This window comes from Crocuta crocuta, unplaced genomic scaffold, assembly GCF_008692635.1.
Source record: "Crocuta crocuta isolate KB4526 unplaced genomic scaffold, BGI_CrCroc_1.0 scaffold25, whole genome shotgun sequence".
In the NCBI taxonomy this organism is placed as follows: domain Eukaryota; kingdom Metazoa; phylum Chordata; class Mammalia; order Carnivora; family Hyaenidae; genus Crocuta; species Crocuta crocuta.
Genome location: NW_027532015.1, coordinates 12,382,705 through 12,402,909, shown reverse-complemented (window position 1 = coordinate 12,402,909; position 20,205 = coordinate 12,382,705). Strand labels below are relative to the sequence as shown.

At 40.6% G+C, this 20,205-nt stretch overlaps 1 protein-coding gene across 1 annotated transcript in view; it reads left to right on the top strand.

Moving 5' to 3' along the window:
• Window positions 1-13,243, top strand: part of HECA (hdc homolog, cell cycle regulator) — a 37,093-nt gene extending 23,850 nt beyond the window's left edge. The window contains exons 7-8 of the mRNA XM_077776163.1: window positions 6,141-6,295; window positions 9,626-13,243. Of these exons, the coding sequence (XP_077632289.1) occupies window positions 6,141-6,295; window positions 9,626-9,790 (320 nt within the window). The 3' untranslated portion in view covers window positions 9,791-13,243. The remainder of the gene's footprint in view (window positions 1-6,140; window positions 6,296-9,625) is intronic.
• Window positions 13,244-20,205: the final 6,962 nt, after the last annotated feature.

Below are 20,205 nucleotides of genomic sequence, written 5' to 3'. Positions count from 1 at the left end.
ATCAATTCGTGTAAAATTACTGAATTTTTTAAAAGAAGTTATTTGTTTTCAGAGAGAGTGAGTGCACATAGATGTGTGTGGAGGGCAGGGGGTCGGAGAGGCAGAGAGAGAGAGAGAGAGAGGGAGAGGGAGAGGGAGAAAATATCCCAAGCAGACTCCACACCAGCAATGTGGTATGAGATCAATACCCCACTGAGCCACTCAGGCGCCCTAAATTACTGAATTTATATGTAGGTGAGATACATGATGTATAACACATTTGTAACTTTAAAAGTGTGATAAAAAAGGGGGTGCCTGTGACCATGCAGAGCCTGCTTGGGATTCTGCTTTCTGCTTCTCCTGTACACGCTCTCTCTCTCTCTCTCTCCAAGTAAATAAATAAACTTAAAAAAAGAAACAACAATAAACTAAAAAAAGTGTGCTAAAAAAGCCTGTAGTAGAAACGATATATCCCTACCTGCCTTCTTCCCATCAACGCCTGCTGTTTCATTTCCCAGAGATGAGCACTTTTCAACTGTAACTGATTGTCAGGTTTTTACCATCATCATTTAAAAAACTGCTATCTTCATATCCAAATTTAGATACTGTCTGTTGACTTACTTTTGAGGTCAATGACTTAAGTCTTCCGCTTTCTATCAGGATAATCTATTACAGTTCTTGGTTAAATCCTTTATGTTTTATTGTTAAGATTATGTAAATATTTAGTGTTGAGCAAGAAGTGTAGGTGCATTTCCTGTATAGAATACAGTATATTCTAGGACATCTTTTGTTTTCCTTCAAGGTAATAGCTGCTTCACAATTTCATTGGCTTAGTCTTTTCGGAAACAGCGGCTGGTTGTTCTCACTCTCCAGCAGCTCTCACAAAGCTTTCAGAAGCGTTTGCATATACCTCTCATACATTTTATGAATTTCTTTTTGCAGAAATCCCCTTCATGGAGCCTTATGTCTCCCTGCCCCTGTCCGTCCTGGTGCGCTCATTACCGGCTGTACCACATAGCTGCCCTTCCAGGAATTCTGTAATTGCTTTTCTTTTCGTTGTCTTCTGTTTCCTAGATCCCATATTTCCTTTTTTCTTGCTTTATTCCCCCAGTTTGTTAAGAAACATTCCCAGGAGCTTTCTGAGAAAGCAGGCGTGGGAATAGGTATTTTCAGACCTTGCAAGTGTGATAAGATCTTGATTCTGTCTTCATACTTGATTGCTGTTTGACTGGGTATGAAGTTATAAATATTTCCAAGTTATAAATATTTTCCCCTTAGGATGCTGAAGGCCTTTCTTCACTGTCTCCTGTCTTCCAGTGTCACTGTTGAGAAGTCAAATGTTATTCTTATTCCTGTCCCTTTGTTCTCCCCTCCTATCCCCTGAAGGTTTTAAGATTTCCTCTTTATCTCTAGTGTTCTGAAGTTTCACCATGACTTGGCCCCACCCCCCCACCTCCTTCACTGTGCAGCATGCTTGCTTGGTTTCTTACTCATTCATTCATTCATTTCAATTTAATTTAATTTATAGTTTATTGTCAAGTTGGTTTCCATATAACACCCAGTGCTTATCCCAACAAGTGCCCTTCTCCATGCCCATCACCCCCTTCTCCTCTCCCCCATCCCCCATCAACCCTCAGTTTGTTCTCAGTATTTAAGAATTTCTTATGGTTTGCCTCTCTCCCTCTCCTTAGTTATTTTCCCCTTCCCCTCCCCCATGGTCCTCTGTTAAGTTTCTCCTGTTCCACTTATGAGTGAAAACATATGGTATCTGTCCTTCTCTGCCTGACTTATTTCACTCAGCCTAACACCCTCCAGTTCCATCCACATTGCTACAAATGGCCAGATTTCATTCTTTCTCATTGCTATGTAGTATTCTATTGTATAGATGAACCACATCTTCATGATCCGTTCGTCAGCTGATGGACATTTAGGCTCTTTCCATGATCTGGCTATTGTTGAGAGTGCTGCTATGAACATTGGGGTACATGTGCCCCTATGCATCAGCACTCCTGTGTCCCTTGGGTAAATTCCTAGCAGTGTTATTGCTGGGTCATAGGGGAGTTCTATTGTTAAATTTTTGAGGAATCTCCAGGTTTCCAGAGGGGCTGCACCAGTTTACATTCCCACCAACAGTGTAGGAAGGTGCCCGTTTCTCCATATCCTCACCAGCATCTAGAGTCTCCTGATTTGTTCATTTTAGCCACTCTGACTGGCGTGAGGTGGTATCTCAGTATGGTTTTGATTTGTATTTCCCTGATGATGAGGGATGCTGAGCATCGTTTCATGTGTCTGTTGGCCATTTAGATGTCTTTGGAGAAGTGTCTGTTCATGTCTTCTGCCCATTTCATCACTGGATTATTTGTTTTTCAGGTGTTGAGTTTCATGAGTTCCTTATAGATTTTGGATACTAGCCCTTTATCCGATATGTCATTTGCAACTATGTTTTCCCATTCTGTTGGTTGGGACCTCATCAAGTTAAAAAGCTTCTGCACACAAAGGAAACAATCAATAAAACTAATAGGCAACTGACAGAATGGGAAAAGATAGTCTCTTGGGTTTTCGACTGTAAACTTATGGTCTTCAGTTTGGGCGAATGGTCTTCTAATTTATTTCTCTGAAGATTTTTTCTTTCACTCAAAAAAAAAAAAACTATGCAACTGTTAGTCAGGTATTGTACCTCTTAAAATTGATCCCCCCCCCCCTTTTTTTGAGATGGAGGGATCTTCTATTATATATGTATTGAGCCTATTGTTTATCTCTTTATCTTGTCTTCTGGAAGATTTCTTTAACTTTATATTCCAGTATTTTTACTGAGTTTAAGATTTTCTGTTCTGTAAATATATAAATTATAATTTCCAGGAGCTCTTTTTTTAAATGTTTATTTTTGAGAGAGAGAGGGAGAGAGAGACACGCAGTGTAGGTGGGGGAGGGGCAAGGAGCGAGGGAGACAGTGAATCCAAAGCATGCTCCAGGGTCTGATCTTTCAGCACAGAGCCCGACACGGGGCTCAAACCCACAAACCTTGAGATCATGACCTGAACCAAAGTCAGATGCTTAACCGACTGAGCCACCCAGGCGCCCCTGCAAGTACTATTAGAAATAAGCATTTGGGGAGCTTTTTTTTTTTTTTTAATAACAGTGGTGGTTCAGATCTTAAGATTGGAAGAACTCTTGAATAGGGAGAAAAGAGAAAGTAGAGAAAGAGTGTGTGGCGGAGCCCAGCACCATGTCTGAAGGGTGCCTATCAGAGAATGGGTGGAGAAAGGTGAAAATTAGATAGTCCTGAGAACTGTGTGTGTGTGTGTGTGTGTGTGTGTGTGTGTGTACACTTAATACACATAAGTACGTATATATCCACAAACAGCTAATGGATGTGTTAGTTAGGCACATACTACAAAGGTCTTAAGAAGTTTGACTGCTGATAAAATCTGAAGATTAGGACCAGACCCAGTCTGTGTCACAGGTGAGGCCTTGATGTTGTGTCATTGTTTTTGTTGCCACATGTCATACAAGTCCATCCACTCTTTTTTTTTTATTGCTAGCTAGTGGCAATCATTTCTTCTGTCACAGAGTCCCACCCACGTATGGCTTAAAAGCATTTCCAACTACAATGGAAAGGCCGTGGTCCAGGCCACAGGAATCCAGGCTGCAGTTTATTATATGCTGCCGGAACAACTGGTTATTTCCAGGGGTGGGCCATGTGGATTGTTGTTCCCCAGCTTGCCCTTTACCCATCGCTGCCCGCCGCAGCCTCCCATCTCCAGCCTCTGTTCTCTGACTCTTCCTCTGAGAAGAGAAGATGGTTTGGTTTGGTTTGGTTTGGTTTGGTTTGAATAATTTATTAAGATTGATCTGATTAGGAAGTTCTCGCTGTGCTTTTTTACCACTTGGAACCACAGGTGACTGTTCTTTTAGGAGTCTACTTTTTGTTTGAACTCACAGCCCTACGGTTTAGAAATGTAAAAATCTCTGTATTTAGGACAACGTGTAATAGTAACTGAAACAAATCAAGAAGTTCTAGGCCCGGTGTTCCCTGGAGCTTTCCTGGAGGTTGAGAGTGGGACAGACCTTAATTTAAGTCTGGACTTTGCTACTTACTACTTTCACCAGCCTGGGTAAGTTAAGTCAGCTCACTGAACTTCAGTCCCTCCAGTTTGGAGTGGGAATAACAGTACAGCCTGCTTCATGGTGTTGCTTTGAGGGTTAAGTGAAATGATTCACGGGGCTTCCTTAGAGCACGTGCCAGACCCTTGGTGGACACTCAGTAATGGTTCCCTGTCGGCTCTGTCATCATGGTCATTGCCACTAACACCTCACCTCTGTGTCTGTCCCTTCTCCCGCCCTTCCTGGCAGCCCACTGGCCGTCTTTGAATGTTTGAGATTTCCCAGTGGTAAATCTAGGAGGGAGACTGGCAATGAAGTATTTTCCAGTGATCTTGGATACTTAAATTGATATCATGAAATCTTGTCAGGCCACTCCACGTGGGCAAGGAATGTGGGACCTTTTTATTCTCAGTGCTCTAGAGCAGAGATGGGCAGTATTACAAGAAACTCTTGTCACCTTCCACCCCCCCCCCACTCCCTTTTTTTCTTTTCGCCTTAGAGGCCTCCAGGGTTATAATATCTTTGGTTATGACTATATCTCATCCATTTAACCAACAACCAGTATGTAGTGCTTTCTACATTGCAGACATTGTTCTAGACACGGAGCCTACAGGGAAGAAAATGCATCCTTGTTGGCTTACTTCAACTCTAGACCAGATAAATGATGCTGTCTTGGATAGGAGTGGGGAACATTGGGAAAGGGACTTGTCTTAGGGGGAAGAAGATGAGGGCATTGGTGTGTATTTGGTTTGAAGGGGTGTTGGGACTCTATGGTGGTGAGGTCTCTGTAGCAAGTGCCATTAGAAATAAGCATTAGGGGAGCTTCTTTTAGAACAGTGGTGGTTCAGATCTTAAGACTGGAAGAACTCTTGAATAGGGAAAAAAGAGAAAGTAAAGGAAAAGTATTGGCAGAGCCCAGCACCACATCTGAAGGGAATGGGCAGAGAAAGGTGAAAATTAGTCCTGAGAACAGTGTGTGTGTGTGTGTGTGTGTGTGTGTGTTAAAACATGTTCTACCCTCCCANGTGTGTGTGTGTGTGTGTGTGTGTGTGTGTGTGTGTGTGTGTGTGTGTTAAAACATGTTCCTACCCTCCCAGAGGAAAGAGAGCCTTGTAAGCAAATGCAATGTAAATGTACAGTACTGTAAGTACCCCAGTGGGTAAGGAGCAGGCTGGCCCTAACCACTGACAGGTGCAGAGCCATGGGCTGACTGGTGGATGGCAGGGTACAGCACATTTTGGAGGATTACTGTACCTCTTACGGTAGCTTTCGGCACAGCAGAGCGTCCTGTGAGAGCAACAGTGTTGCTATTTTACACTGTCTAGGCTGACGCTGGACATTCCCAGTCTTTCCCAATGATTCGAATCCTAATCCTTCTGTGTAAACAAGGGTGGTGACTTCTTTCTCAAGTACTAGATATTAAAAGGCAATGGAGGAATGGGGTTGTGTCTTTTAAGAGCCCAGTAAGTAACAAATCATTGACATCCTTTTAAATAACCACTTACAAGTAAGATATAATTCTGGTTCCTAAATTAAATATGGTGATGGCTGAGCAGTTTTGGAGACAAAGACAGTTAACGTAGTAATCGTAACTGTGGTTTAATTCTGGGCCACCAATACCAAGACAGACTTGCCTTTTTTATGATGGGACTTGTCAGTGGACGAAAGCCCTTGACTGCAGACTAAAGTTGCTGGTTCAGTCCCCACGCCATACACAGACTTCTGAGCAGAAAGTCCTCTGATCACTGGGTGGTTTTTTGCATCTGTGGCTTGATCCTTTGAGTTTGGATGCCCATATTGTAAACCTGTCAGTTCTTTTTAGAAAAGTGAATTGAGGCAATATTTACTAAAATAGAACTTCAAGTACATATGTCCCATTGATAATCGTTAGTATTCATCATTTTTCTAAAAGGACAGTTTGGGGATATGTGATAAACATGACCTATTTTGCTTTGTATTTTATCTGCATGGTAACGTGTTTTTGTATAATTGGTAGGTAACCCATTTTCTGTATCTCCTCTAACGGCCCCTCTCAGCATTATGTCTTCTGTGCACAGGGAGGCTCATGCACCTGTACGCCGTGTGTGTGGACTGCCTGGAGGGGGTTCACAAGATCATCTGCATCAAGTGTAAGTCGCGGTGGGACGGCAGCTGGCACCAGCTGGGTACCATGTACACCTACGACATCCTGGCCGCCTCTCCTTGCTGTCAGGTTGGTATTGGCCCCACAGAGCGAGCTGCGCATGATCGCAGGCTTCTGGCCACAGTGAGTGCAGGGAGTTAGAGGCGGCACTGCGGTTAGTGTGGGAGAGGACGAGGAAGATTGCAAGCAATCCCGAGACTTCCCCAGAGTCCAGACATGAAGGTGGATGTACCACAGTGTGAGGGAGCTGTTGCTGGAATACTCTGCAGCCCTTCGCAGGGGGATGTAGACTGATGTGTAATCCATGGAGAAGAGTTGTAGTTTCAAGTCAAAAAGGTAGTTTATAGAACAGCATAATAGTATGCTTCCATTTGTAAAAGTGAATATGGACAGGGAGCTGCTGACCTTTAACCAGAGGTTGTTTCTGGATGCTGGGGTGCTAAGTGGTTTCTTAAGTTTTCTTTTTGCTGTATTTTCTTGTGTTTGTATGATTAACATATACTTAGGTTCTGGTAAGAAAAAAGTTATTATATAGGGGCGCCTGTGTGGCTCAGTCAGTTAAGCTTCAGCTCAGGTCATGATCTCACAGTCCATGAGTTCAAACCCCACGTCAGGCTCTGTGCTAACAGCTCAGAGCCTGGAACCTGCTTTGGATTTTGTGTCTCCCTCTCTCTCTCTCTCTCTGCCCTTTCCCTGCTCATGCTCTGTCTCCCTCCCTCTCTCTCTCTCTCTCTCTCTCAAAAATAAACAAACATTAAAGAAAATGAAGAAAAAAGAAAAAGTTACTATTTAAAAGGAAGAAGAAACTTTTACATTCTTTAATAGATAGGATTTTCTTTTTCCTTTCCTTCTGTGGGATAGTGTAGTTACCCAGAAGCTGCCTGCTTTGTACAGTGAGGTTGACATAAAAGATTTGTAATCCGTAAATCACTGGTAAGAGAAGGCATTTTCCAAAACTTAGCCACCATCAGGAGAAAGAGAAGCGGTAGCTTCCAACAACACACTAATAAGTACATGGAAACACCAGAGACCAGAGAAATTTCTTAGAAGTATCTTGGTTTATTTCCAAGTGCTTGGAGAAAAGAAAGCCTCGTTTTAGGATTCCTTGATATTCGTGGGTAGGGGAGAATTTTCCTTAACTCTATGGTGGCCAACCCTGGCTTTTAATATAAATAACTAACAAACACTTTATTGGCGATGACATAGTTTTGTATCTTTAGCGTGATGGCTTGATTTTATAAAGCGAGTGCCCAGTGGCAGCCTGTGCCAGTTGAATGGAAAGGTTTGCAGAGTGGGTATTTCAGCCATACTGTGTCTCTCCTAGTATTCTCAAAAGAGAAGTACGGTCATGAGAGACCTAAATGGCCATGCATGGCCTGTCACTTAATTCCGGATAGGACTGATCACTCTTATGCTATTCTGATACATTGACCACATTTCCATCTTAAAATTCCATTAGGCTTGAAAATGAGATCTCCTAGCCTTTTCGTTCTGCACTGTAGCGTTTTGTAACACTCACTGGGCTGTGATGCAGGCCTTTGAGACGGGAGAAACAGGAGCGGGTGGCTCCTCTCTCTTTACTCAGATGAGAGAGGGTTCTCTTTTAAAGAATTAAGGAAATAAAGAATTTGGGGCCTGTACCCCATAGAATGTTGGTGCTGCAAAGGACCTGGGAGATCTTGTTTAGCCTCCTCACTTTCCACACACAGAGTAGAAGTCCTTTTACTCAGGTCTTTACAAACGGGTCATAGTCAGTCTGGTGTTCTTTCTACAGACTGGAAGGCACTGGGATTATTTTCTGATCCTTAGGGAGGAAGCAGAATGGCATCCTGCATACCCAGCCTATGGGTACTCACTAGGTATTTCTTCCTTAAAACAGTGTAAGCCCAGACCTTTATTTTATGGAAATGGAAAATATGTTTGATTACTCTTTGGCTTAAAAAAAATATATCAGTTAACTATAGTTCACTCTTGAACAACATCGGGGTTAAGGGCACTGTCCCCTGCACAGTTGGAAATCTGCTTATAACTTTTGACTCCCTAAACACGTAACTACAAATAGTCTCCTATTGACCGAAAACCTTACGATAACATAAAGAGTTGATTAAGGCGTGTTTTATATATTATATGTATTATATACTGTATTCTTACGATGAAGCAAGGTAGAGAAAAGATAACATTATTAAGAAAGTAATAAGGGAAAGAGAATACACTTACAGTACTGTAAGTGTATTTATTTAAAAAACTGCTTATAACTGGACCTGTGTAGTTCAACCTGTGTTGTTCAAGGGTCAACTGTTTATTCACTGTGAAGGTACAAGTGCTAGACATTATTAAGTAATCAAGGGAAGTCTTCTAAGAAGACTTGGAGCCAAAAATAAGCAATGGTTAGTTATTTGAAAGGAATGGCAGATGAAAGAGAGTGTTTAAAGAGAGAGGTTTGCCCAGAATTTCGCTTTTGTTGTTCAGAAAGATTAATCAGCTAGAAGAGAATTTATCTTAGGCTCCAGAAAGGTCGTCCATGTCACGGCTAAGAATGGGGGCTCTGGAGTAAACCACTTTGCTCAGTTCTCAGCCTTCCTGCTTCCTAACTGCGGTCTTAGGCATGTTGCACTCTCACTGTGTGCCTCAGTTTCCTCATCTAAAATTTACATACTACCACATACCTCACCAGAGTATGTTGAGCACAAAATGAGACCACACTTTCTATTACATTTTTAGAATGAATCTAAATTGAGAGTCTGTTGTATTTATCATTTCTGGTTATTCACTTAAGTTCTTGGACCTTTTGCTGAAACAACTCTAGTCTTGTGCTATCAGAGGCCCAGGCAGGAATGAAGATCTGTGCGGTGGTTTCCCAGAAGCCTCAGGATAAACATAGCACTTCTTCCTGGATTGTTCATTTTCCTCGAGTATTTTAGGGGCATTTTATTTTTGCATCAAAGAAAACAAGTGTAGTAAGGAGCAGAATGAGAGATGTATATGAAGTTTTAAAATAAACTCAGCATGTTCCCACAAGTTTCGTGAGGCTTTGAATGAAGGAAGTCGGCTTCAGCCACTCTTTACAGTCCAGGGGAGGGGGGTTTCCTGTGGTTTGGGGAGTGTTAGTGGAGATGTTCAGGCAGTACAAGTTTGGAGCTTGCTTTCTACCAGGAGGTGGAACTGCTAGCGGTGTGCACCTCCAGAGAGATGTAAGAGTCAGTGTGTCGGACTGGTGATGAGTATTTGAATATATATCTTAGGCTTTGCATAACCTGCTTTTGGTAATAAAAGGGATGCTTCGCTAAACTCTTGATCCATTTCTCTGACATAGCAATGTCGCGTTGCGGTTTGGGTGACTTTGACCTTGCTCTGAGACAGAAGGGCATCGTGGCTCACGCGTCTGTGTTTCCCCCCCAGGCCCGCCTGAACTGTAAGCACTGCGGGAAGCCTGTGATAGACGTGCGCATCGGGATGCAGTACTTCTCCGAGTACAGCAATGTCCAGCAGTGTCCGCACTGTGGGAACCTGGACTACCATTTCGTGAAGCCATTTTCCTCCTTCAAAGTTCTCGAAGCTTATTGATGAAAGCTTTGCTTTAGTAATAGCTATTTTATTGACATTATTTCTTTATGACATATCTTTTATAGGGAAACATCTGTGACGTTACTTTCTTTTCTAATTTAAAGGAGAGTTCCTTTGTGTACATGTGTCACTGACACGGGGTTGGCCCCTGGCCCTCTCTTGAGTCCTGAGTGTTAGTCTGTGGTCATGGCCAGAGCCCAGATGGATAACCCTGTGAGTCTGGGCCAGTATCTCTCTCATGCAGCTTTGAAGGTGGGGGGGGGGAGATAGGGTGAAATTAGCAAAGGGATCAGCTGGTTATAAACGACAAGCATGGTAGGAGTTGGAAGGAAACTCTCGTTAAGATGTTAACTGTCTCAAGACCCACTTTTAGATCTTCCCTGGCCTTGGGAAAAACACGTGATGTGTGACTGTAAGCCTGCACCTGGAGAGCTGATAGTGGCCTACTCTGTCTTGGTTTAGTGATTTGCAGCGCGCACTGGCCTGCAGACTATTTGAAAGTAGACACGAGTGCTCTTTCTATCACTGTTGTGATTTAGCAGTTTTCCTACTGAAAATTATATCCAAATTGTAAGACCTATGAAAACTAATGGTGTTGCAGAGATTTGTGGGTAAGCCAACCTGTAGTGGAGAGACAATGCTAAATGAATTTGGAAGCGATACCCAGTGACTCTAAGACGGCAAGAACAGGCAGAAAGAACCTTGTCATTTGAATTGTGTCTTTGAGGTTGGTCAGATGAGCTCTGAAGGAGAATCCATGAATAACGTGATCCGGGTGGTGCCGATTTATGTAGGCTGCACTGTCGAAATGTCATTGAATGTCAGATCCTTCTTACAGGTAAATCTCACAGCCATAGACCCTTACTGGTGAATTTCGGAGCCACCATTATTACCATGCTCTACCTTCCACAAAATTTTTATGGCCACATTTTACCCATTTAATGCTGAGTTTCCTAAATCATAGGTTTGACCCTAGGAAGGAAAGGGAAAAAATTGCTTTTGGGGATTTGAGGAAAGGTAATGGTAATATTTCTTTTTAAAATGTGTTTCGTTTTTCAGAACATTACGTGTTGTAATGTAAAACAGTATGCTTGAGAAGAGGTCATTCTGAAGCCCTCCATGGTAGTACTTCACCATCAGTGAAAAAAGATGATAATTTGTGTGCCTCAATTAGTCAGAGCATTGGGCTTTCCTAAATACAGACTTGATGATTTAAACAGACTGACACCTCATACCCATATAGAATTGTAATTGGAGTCTGATTTCTCAAAAATGGATTTGGTAGTTTCAAGTAGTACATGTATGCTAATAAAATGCTAAGAATACAATCGTTTCATGGGTAACCAAATTGGGGTTATGTGAACATTTTGTATTATTCATTTGGTTTATACCTTTTTTTCCCCTCTCAGAAAGACAGCCGTTTTCCCTCTCAGAAGCGTTTAGCTATTATTGCAAACAAGTTTCAGTTCTGCTGTGTGAAATATTTGATGTTTTGTTTGAAATAACAGAGCATTAAAGAACCAGTATATTGACTAATGTCCTTATCTTTCAGTTTGGATGATTGTAATTCGGTTTACTGCATCTGGTTTGCTGTTTGATGATCTGAGAAATATTTCACAGTAGGGGGAAATGAAATGCTCAATGCCTTTAAGAAGCGGCAAATCGGTATTGGTCTGATGGTACTTGATGCGACTGTAAAAGGACTATAAGACATAGCCCTTGCAAATTTGTCTTTAATACACAGAGCTGTAATTGTGAATTAACTGGTTCCCCGTTGATTCTCTCATGTATCCAAGTAAAAAAATTGGTTTCTCTTGTCCTAAGAGTAGCATTTGGATTTCAGTTCTGAATTTAAAACAAATAGTAAAATACATGTTGGTAATGCTATTTTTTAATCCACCTAAAATTTTGTAGAGAAACCTGCTTACATCGTTGTTCTGGATCTTAAAACTTCCACATTTACACATTCACAAGGTCCTTGGGCTGAAACTACTGTGAGTGTAGTGTCTGATGCATTCAGTGTTTTTGCCTTATATTTGTATTCTACTCTCTGAAAAATAGGATGGGGAGTTTTCCCTGTAATTAGATGCAATTTGCTTTTGGTCCTTATTTGGATGACAAAGTTAGGATTCTGTGGCTGCTGCAGATATATAAAAGTCGAGGCACAGGTCTCATCTGAGAGTATCTTTTGCTTTGAAGTCATCACGTTCTCCTCCAAAGTAGAGAATCTGGCTTATTTGAGAATAAAATATAATTGAGTTTGCAACAATGTGGAGAGTAAATCTCATTTTGGAGATCTGCTGACCTTGGTACTTTTGCCACACTTTCTCAAAGTACTTTGCTCCGAATTCCTTGGTGGAAGTTGGAGTATGTCAAAAAAGAGGACTATTTTTGTTGTAGTTTGGATGTTAAAGGATATTAGTCACACCACAGATCCATTTTCTTTTTTTCTGATACACGTAGCACTCAGTAAAATGAACCACTTCCACTGATTAGTAATTTCAAAGTGATTTTTCGTCTGTGCTCACTTTTGTTTTTGTCATTTAGTTTAAGTGTTCTATACTTGGAACAAATAACATTTTAACTGCTTCATTCTAGTGAGAAACTCTTTCTGATGGTTTTATTACTTCCTCTTCAGGCTGACTCAGTTCTCCACTCTCTTCTGGTTGCATCTGAAAGCAAGTAATAGATAATACTGAGTTTATCAGCTGCTTGATTAAAAACTAGACCTTGGCCATGCCATTGCGGAGTGGGATAAATTATTCCACTCTGAGAAAGAGCACTCCCTGGGCTTTGCTTTCCCGTTTTTGCAAAAGAAGCTTATTTTCAGAGTAAAAAGTATTTTCATATCTGTTTGGGGGGAAATGGACTCATCTTAAGGAAGAATATTATTCGGTGTTGAAATACTAGAACTAACAGATAGGCTGATGCATAACTTCTCAGACCGTGAGACCTGACTTGCTGCAGTCTTATGTCTTGTCCCATAAGACCCAACGCTTCACGTACAGCCTGTCCTGCTTTCCCGGGTCAGGACCTCCACGTGGCTCTCCCCTCTTGTCTCCTGGTTGCAGCGCTAGAGCAATTTTCGTCGGAGGTTTGGGGAGGACTTGAGGAGTAAGCGCCCCTGTTCAGTGTTTTTGTTCCTTTCATAGGATGCTGCCTAACCCAGCTCATCTCTGTGTCCTGTTGACTTTGTTATTATTCCAGGTTAATTGAAAGGAAGAATCACGGATGGGCATCATTAAAACCAGCTCAAAAATATATTCTCGTCAGTAAACACTTCTTGTCAAGATGTCTTGGATTGCACTTTTGTTGAGGGAAGAAGGTGTAAATAGTTCGAGAATGTTGATAAACCTGAAACATTTGGTTATGGAATCGTGTGTGGTGTTTGAAGGTTTCTGTTTGTGATATGTATGTATTAAAAACAATAAAATTTCAGAAACTAACATTGTATCTCTCTTCGGTGTGTCACTTTATTTGGGGTTCAAGGTTTTCGAGTTTGGGGTTGTTTGATCAGCAGAGATAATAGGGAGGACCTTCTGGGGCTTTGCTCACTGCTCAGGTAGCCATCTCACAATCCCTGTTGGCAGCTGAGGAAAACTTCGAATTTACAAAGCTGTTTGATGGTGGTGTGTCGCATGTCACCGACCTGTGCAATAAAATAACAAGGTTGGTTCCATAAGAATAGTGTAAAATTATTCTGGCTATAGGGAATTCTATTGAGTAAGTAGATAATCCTGTTCTACAGCTTTTGCTTTGGTTCCCAGGCCTATACCAACTTTCATAATGAAAAGACTTGATCATGTGCTTCTTTATTATAAAGAAAAACTTCTTGCCGAGTTTATGCACTGTGGTCTGGTATATTTTATCTCTTAAATCTCATTGTTCCTTTCATTTCAAATCTCATTCTCAGCCAGTGGATTGGAATCCACAAAAATATTGGAACATGGGATAAGATGTAGAAATGTGGGTGAGGAAACTGTGTCCAGTCTGCCAGTGGATTCAAAGGCCTGTCTGACCACTTATTTACTACAGACATCGTAGGCGTACGTTTTATATAAAGACTCAAGGACTCGGGATATTGTGGTTTCTACTGGGGTAAGTTATGTCAACAAAATTCCTTAGCAATTGTAAGAGAAATACGGTTCTCACTGGTAGAGAGGAAAAGCTCAACAGTGACTGATAAGAATTAAGGTTAATGGAAGAGGAGTTTCATTTGTTTGTAATGGTTTCCATTTCTTTAAATCTTGTTTATATTGTTTTTACTTAATTTTAGCAATTAGATTGCTAATTATGCAGGCTGTTTCTCTAGTAAAGCGTTCAATTTTGGAAGAAGAAAAAGCTGTTTGGAGCTTGTGTTATTTTCATGTTAACTGACCATAGTTGGGATATCTTACGTGCTGAACATGAAATACCTTTGAAGATAGGTACTATTTTAAGTAATTTTTTTTAAGGAATATCTTTTTTTTAATGGCAGCCTTTAGCATTGTGGTAATGACTTCATGTAAGCTCAAGTTGGCATTGCTAAGCCTTCAGGGACAGCCAAATGAAAATTAACCAAGCACTTTGTTTTATGGAATTCAGTAGAACAACACTGTTTACATTTGTTGGTGCTCAACAAATGGAATCCTCCACCATCGCGCCCTCTCCTGGTGATGGATACCATGCCAAGGGGTTCAGATACACTTGATTGAAAATTTAGATCCTATCTTAAAATCAAGTTTAGAGCTATGGTTACATTTCCCATAAACCTAAAAGTGAAAACTCAACAACCACAAACGTCTAGAGTTTAGAGCAAAGGCTATGTCTTTGGTTGTATTCACAATAGTCTATGTTTGTTAAGTTGCATGGACTGTTGTACTCATTTTAGAGAGAAATGGAGCCCCAGAGAATTTAAATCTGTGTAATAAGTTCACATAGTCAATGGCTAACTGAGAATATTCAGTCTGGGTTTCCTCTCCCTAGTCCTCCAAATGAGATCAGTGGATGGGTACTTTGTTTGCAGGTGAGAGAACTTTGGGTTTGTCTTCACAAGGCAGTAGATTTAAAAGGTATGGTAGCCCTCACTTCGGCTGCACAGGTGCTAAACTGGGAGTAATTCTGGAAGGCTTCACTGGGCCCTTGTATAAGGGTAACAAATAAATATGTTTGAAATCACCCCATTTTTAGAAAGAAGAAAAAAACAACCACTTTTATAAGAGGGAAGAATAATATTTGAAATCAGTAATTGTTTGCCTCATTTTTCATGTATTAATTCAATGACATCTGTTCTCTTGTTAGAGCATTGCTTGAGAGTGTAAGGTGACATTTTAACGGTCTACACTTAGAATCTATCATTTTACTCATGTGGGGATCTGACTTCGAGTTGTGTTTTGATTTAAATATGTACAGCTTTCAGATTTGATAGCATTGGTCTCTGCAGTTTGGGCAGGGTTTTCCTTTTTGACTAACTTTTCAAACAGTTTCTCTCAGTGTGTTTCATTTTCAGTTGCTCACTATTTTGTCTAAAGCTCTGGTATCAGAGTTTTTGAGTTGCTGAACCTGTATTGGTATTCCACACGGCCTTAGGGAGGAAAATGCTGGTTACAAGTTTCTTTTAGAGACTTCAGATTTTTCATGGTACAGGGGCTATCTCTTGAGCTACTAATTAGAGATATTCCAATTTATTGCAAAACCAGGGGTTGGCAATCAGTGCCTTATACTTGTTTTTATCACTCTAACAAATCACATTTTTCTGGAGCTCTGTTGACACAGCATATGGTTGATGAAAAAAGTAAAGCTGAGGCAAAGCCCCTAGGCTAGGGTTTGTCTGAGGCTCTTGAACCCCATGGCTCTAAAAAGAGAGTGGTTTAGGGAGGGGGGCAAAATGGTGGCAATCCTGAGGGCTCTTGTGAATATTTCAAAAAGCTGAATGGAGAGGTAACATTGCCCACCATGAGACTGCACAGGAGATCTAAAAGGTCAGTTTATTTTTGGTAGTAGTTACAGCAGCCTTGGTTATCTCCTGCTCAGACGCACTGGCAGGAAGTAGCATAGGTCTCTGCTGAATAATATATGAGAGCACAAATGAATGATTATCTAATAAATGGTGTTTACCTCATAGATATAACCTTTCAGAGCATAATAGGGTCATGTTGGGGGGGTGGTCTTTGGCAGTGGCAGAGTTGGGAAAATGTCATTTTTTAGAAGTGTCTATGTTTTTTAATCCCTTTCTTTTAACCTGTTGTGATACTTTTGCCTTATCTTTTCTATACCTGCCCATCTTTCCTACCTTGTCCATTCTCCTGCTTGGCCTATTTCTTCCAATAATCATTGGAATAATGGTAAAAGCCCCCTGACAAACCCAGGCACAAAATTTAAAAAGTTAGTTAAAAAAAATAGGTTATTACCACTGGCATAGAGATAGATTGATCAGTGGAGATACAGAGTTCAGAAATAGACCCATACTTACATATGTGGCCAACTGATTTTTGACAAAACTGTAAAGAGAATTCAGTGAAGAAAGGGCAGTAACACATGGAGCTGTGGAACAATTCGATATCCGTATGCAAAAAACAAGACAACTATGCCTGGATCTGTACTCACATGATACTAAAAAACAAACAAACAACAACAAAAACACACAAACACAAAAAAATCCTCAAAGTAGATCATAGATCTAAATGTAAAGTCTATGAAAAGTTTCAGCACAGTGAAGGAAAAAAATCGAAGGTAACCTACAGAATAGAAGGTATTTGTAAATGATGTATCCAATAAAGGATTAGTATCCAAAACATATAAAGAACTGATACAAGTCAGTACCCCCAAAACCAAAACAACCCTATTAAAAAATAGGCAGAAGACATGAACAGGCATTTTTCCAAACAGGACTTCTAGATGGCCAACACACACATGATAAACATGCTCAACAAACATCACTCATAATTAGGGAAATGCAAATCAAAACTATAGTGAGATACCATCTCACACCAGTCGGAATGGTCAAAATCAACACAGGAAACGTCAGTGAGGATATGGAGAAAAAGGAACCCTCTTGCACTGTTGGTGGGAATGCAAACTGGTGCAACCACTATGGAAGCAGGAGGTTCCTCAAAAAGTTAAAAGCAGAACTACCCTGTGATCAGTAATTGCACTACTGGGTATTTACTTCCAAAATACAGAAACACTAATTCAGAGGGATACATGCACCCCTATGTTTATTGTAGTATTATTTACAGTGGTGAAACTATGGAAGCCGCTCAAGTGTCTATTGATAGAAGAATGGATAAAGAAGGTGTGAGACACATGCACACACATACATACTCGATGGAATATTATTCAGCCACAGAAATAGAATAAAATCTTACCATTTGCAACAACATGGATGGATCTAGAGAATATAATGCTAAGTGAAATAAGTCAAAGAAAGACAAATACTGTATGATTTCACTAATGTGGGATTTAAGGGACAAAGCAAACGAGGAAAGGAAAAACAACCCCCACAAAACCCAAGAAACAGACTTTATAGAAAACAAATTGTGCAGAGAGGAGGTGGGTGGGGGTGAAATAAGTGGCTGGGATTAAAGAGTACGCTTTGATGAAAAAAAAATCTCTCACAAACAATGTAACATCTGAAGATGGATAAATTGAACTTTATTAAAATTAAGAACTTCTCAAAGATATTAAGAGAATGAAGATGAGCCACAGACTGGAAGAAAAAGACTTGGCATCTAGAATCTATGAAGAACTCCCAAAATGTAGTTTAAAAAAAATGAATTGTTATTAAAATGAGCAAGTCAGTGATGAGTCCATTTACTTTTACTTTAAAATAAGAGCATCTATCCCAGATGTCTTTAAAAAAATTTTTTTTTAATGTTTATTTTATTTTTGAGAGAGAGATTGAGTGAGTGAACATGAGCCGGGGGGGTGGGGGGAGGGGCAGAGAGTGAGGAAGACACACAATCCGAAGCAGGCTCCAGGCTCTGAGCTGTCAGCACAGAGCCTGATGTGGTGCTCCAACCCACAAATTGAGAGATCATGACCTGGGCGGAAGTCAGATGCTCAACCAACTTAGCCACCCAGACTTCCCTATCCAGATGTCTTTGATCTCTGGTGTTAAATGGCTGTGACTATGTCACTAAAATTTGTCTTTTGCAGGACAAGCTTGGCATGCTACATGCCTTTTAATTCAGCATTTATTGAGCACATGCTGTTTATTGAGCACGTCCTATGTGAACATGTTTGGTTTTTGTTTTTTGTTTTTTGCTATAAAAGGGTGACTATTCAGAAGGCTGATCTTCAGTAGTTGTGGAAATCTTTTAAAAACTCTTATTGAAGGGGCACCTGGGTGGCTCAGTCAGTTAAGCATCCGACTTCAGCTCAGGTCATGAGTTCGTGGGTTCAAGCCCCGCGTTGGGCCTGGAGCTGCTTCAGATTCTGTATCTCCCTCTCTCTCTGACCCTCCCCTGCTCACGCTGTCCTTCTCTCTCCAAGAAATAAATAAATAAATAAATAAGTAAACATTAAAAAAAAAAACTTACTGAAGTCTACTTTTGAAGTGTCGTCATCCTGTGAGAGGTGACAAGCTCCTTGAGGTTATGTACATCTAAAATAGTTCTTGCTGAGAATTGGTGTGTTCATTGGTGATCTACCCCAACACTGAAATGAACATTTAAATGTAGATCCTTTTTAAAAGAACGAATAGAAATTCTTAACAAAGCATTTGACTTATAAGGTTTGCGTTTTTAGATTAAGATTTCTGTTAGGCTGAAAAAAGTGGAAAGAAATTTCACTCTTGGCATGTCTCTCATTTACATTTTTGTCAGGTTTATTAATGCATGTGTAGCACGTTGTGTGCAGAGAAGCAGGAGCTTCTGGAAGAATTGTGTTGGAATCTCAGTCATTTTCCAGATGTCTTTAATCTGGTGTCTGTGTAGGCGGGATATGGGCTCTGAGTCTTACTCTCGAAATTGGGATTTTAACATTAAGGATTTATATGATGTATAGTGTAAGAAGTACTAATGTTTTATTATAGCTTTGGGGATAAAAATATTGCAGAAGTGACAGGCATTTTCTGTTTCTGTTGCTAAAAACTTTATGATTTCTCTTTAAAAACATTTTTTAAAAAGTTTATTTATTTATTTGGAGGGGAGGGGCAGAGAGAGGGAGAAGAGAGAGTCCCAAGCAGGCTCCTCACTGTCTGTGCAGAGCCCGAGGTGAGGCTCAAACCACAAACGGTGGGATTATGTCCAGAGCCAAAGTCAGTCGCTCAACTGACTGAGCCACCCAGGCACCCCACTTTATGATTTCCTTAAAGCTGATGTGCATATTTGGGTTTCCTTTTGTTGACAGTTTCAAGAAAATACATCTAGCAAATTAAGCTATGTGAGAGAGTTTATTCGAAATTGCTGTCTTAAAATTCAAAAGAGATCATTTTACCTAAAAAGAATAATGTTTAAAATAGTCAAGTTGAAGTTTTATTGTTATTAGAACTGCCTCTGTTTTGAGGTTGGAGCGAGTACTTTGGCACTTTTAGTTTTTTTGGTTTACACGTAATTTCAGTTAACAAGATACTAAATATGAGTCTGAAGATTTCAAAATTTATCATTACACCCAACAGAAAGGAAATCAGAAAGTTCTTGTAATAGAGTTTGTGGCTTGTGGAGATGTGCTCATTTTGAATATATACACTTTCAGGTCAGATTTCTTAAATGTTTTTTTTAATGTTTAAATTATTTTTGAGACAGAAGGAAAGAGAAGAGAGAGCACACAAGAGCTGGGGAGGGGCAGAGAGAGAAGACAGAGGATCTGAAGTGGGCTCCATAATGTGGGTCTTGAACTCACGGACTGTGAGATCATGAACCTGAGCTGAAGTCAGATACTTAACCGACTGAACCACCCTGGCACCCCTCCAGGTCAGAGGTGCTTCTAATACGGATCAGGGAAGAAAGCTTTCAACTCTTCAAAGGCCATACTGCCTCGGCAGGTGTGCGGTTGGGGAGGGCAGAGCCAGATGAAAACAGAGCTTGGTTGTATTGCAATGTTAGCATTTAGCAAGGATGAGCTTGTTGGCATGAAATTGCTCAGATGTAGGGTACAGAGAACTTGCCAGCCTGTTGTATTATGGAAACTGTATGATTGAATTCCGTGTAGATGTCATTGATTATGCCTTTCTTAAGGGCAAGGACTATGTTTTTGACACCTTGTATCCCTAATGCCCAGTACAGGGCCATCCCCATTAGCTGTCTGTTATATGTTAAGTGAATGTGCTGGCAATTCTGCAGGTCAGAGACACAAATGAGCTAGCTCTGGGAAAATTCAGATATTTTCTTTTTCACCTACTATACTATACATCATCCTGTGTTTTGCATTTCTGATGTCTGTTCCTTTGGGGATTCCTTTCAGAAAATCAAATATCAAAATATTAAAAGTAAAGA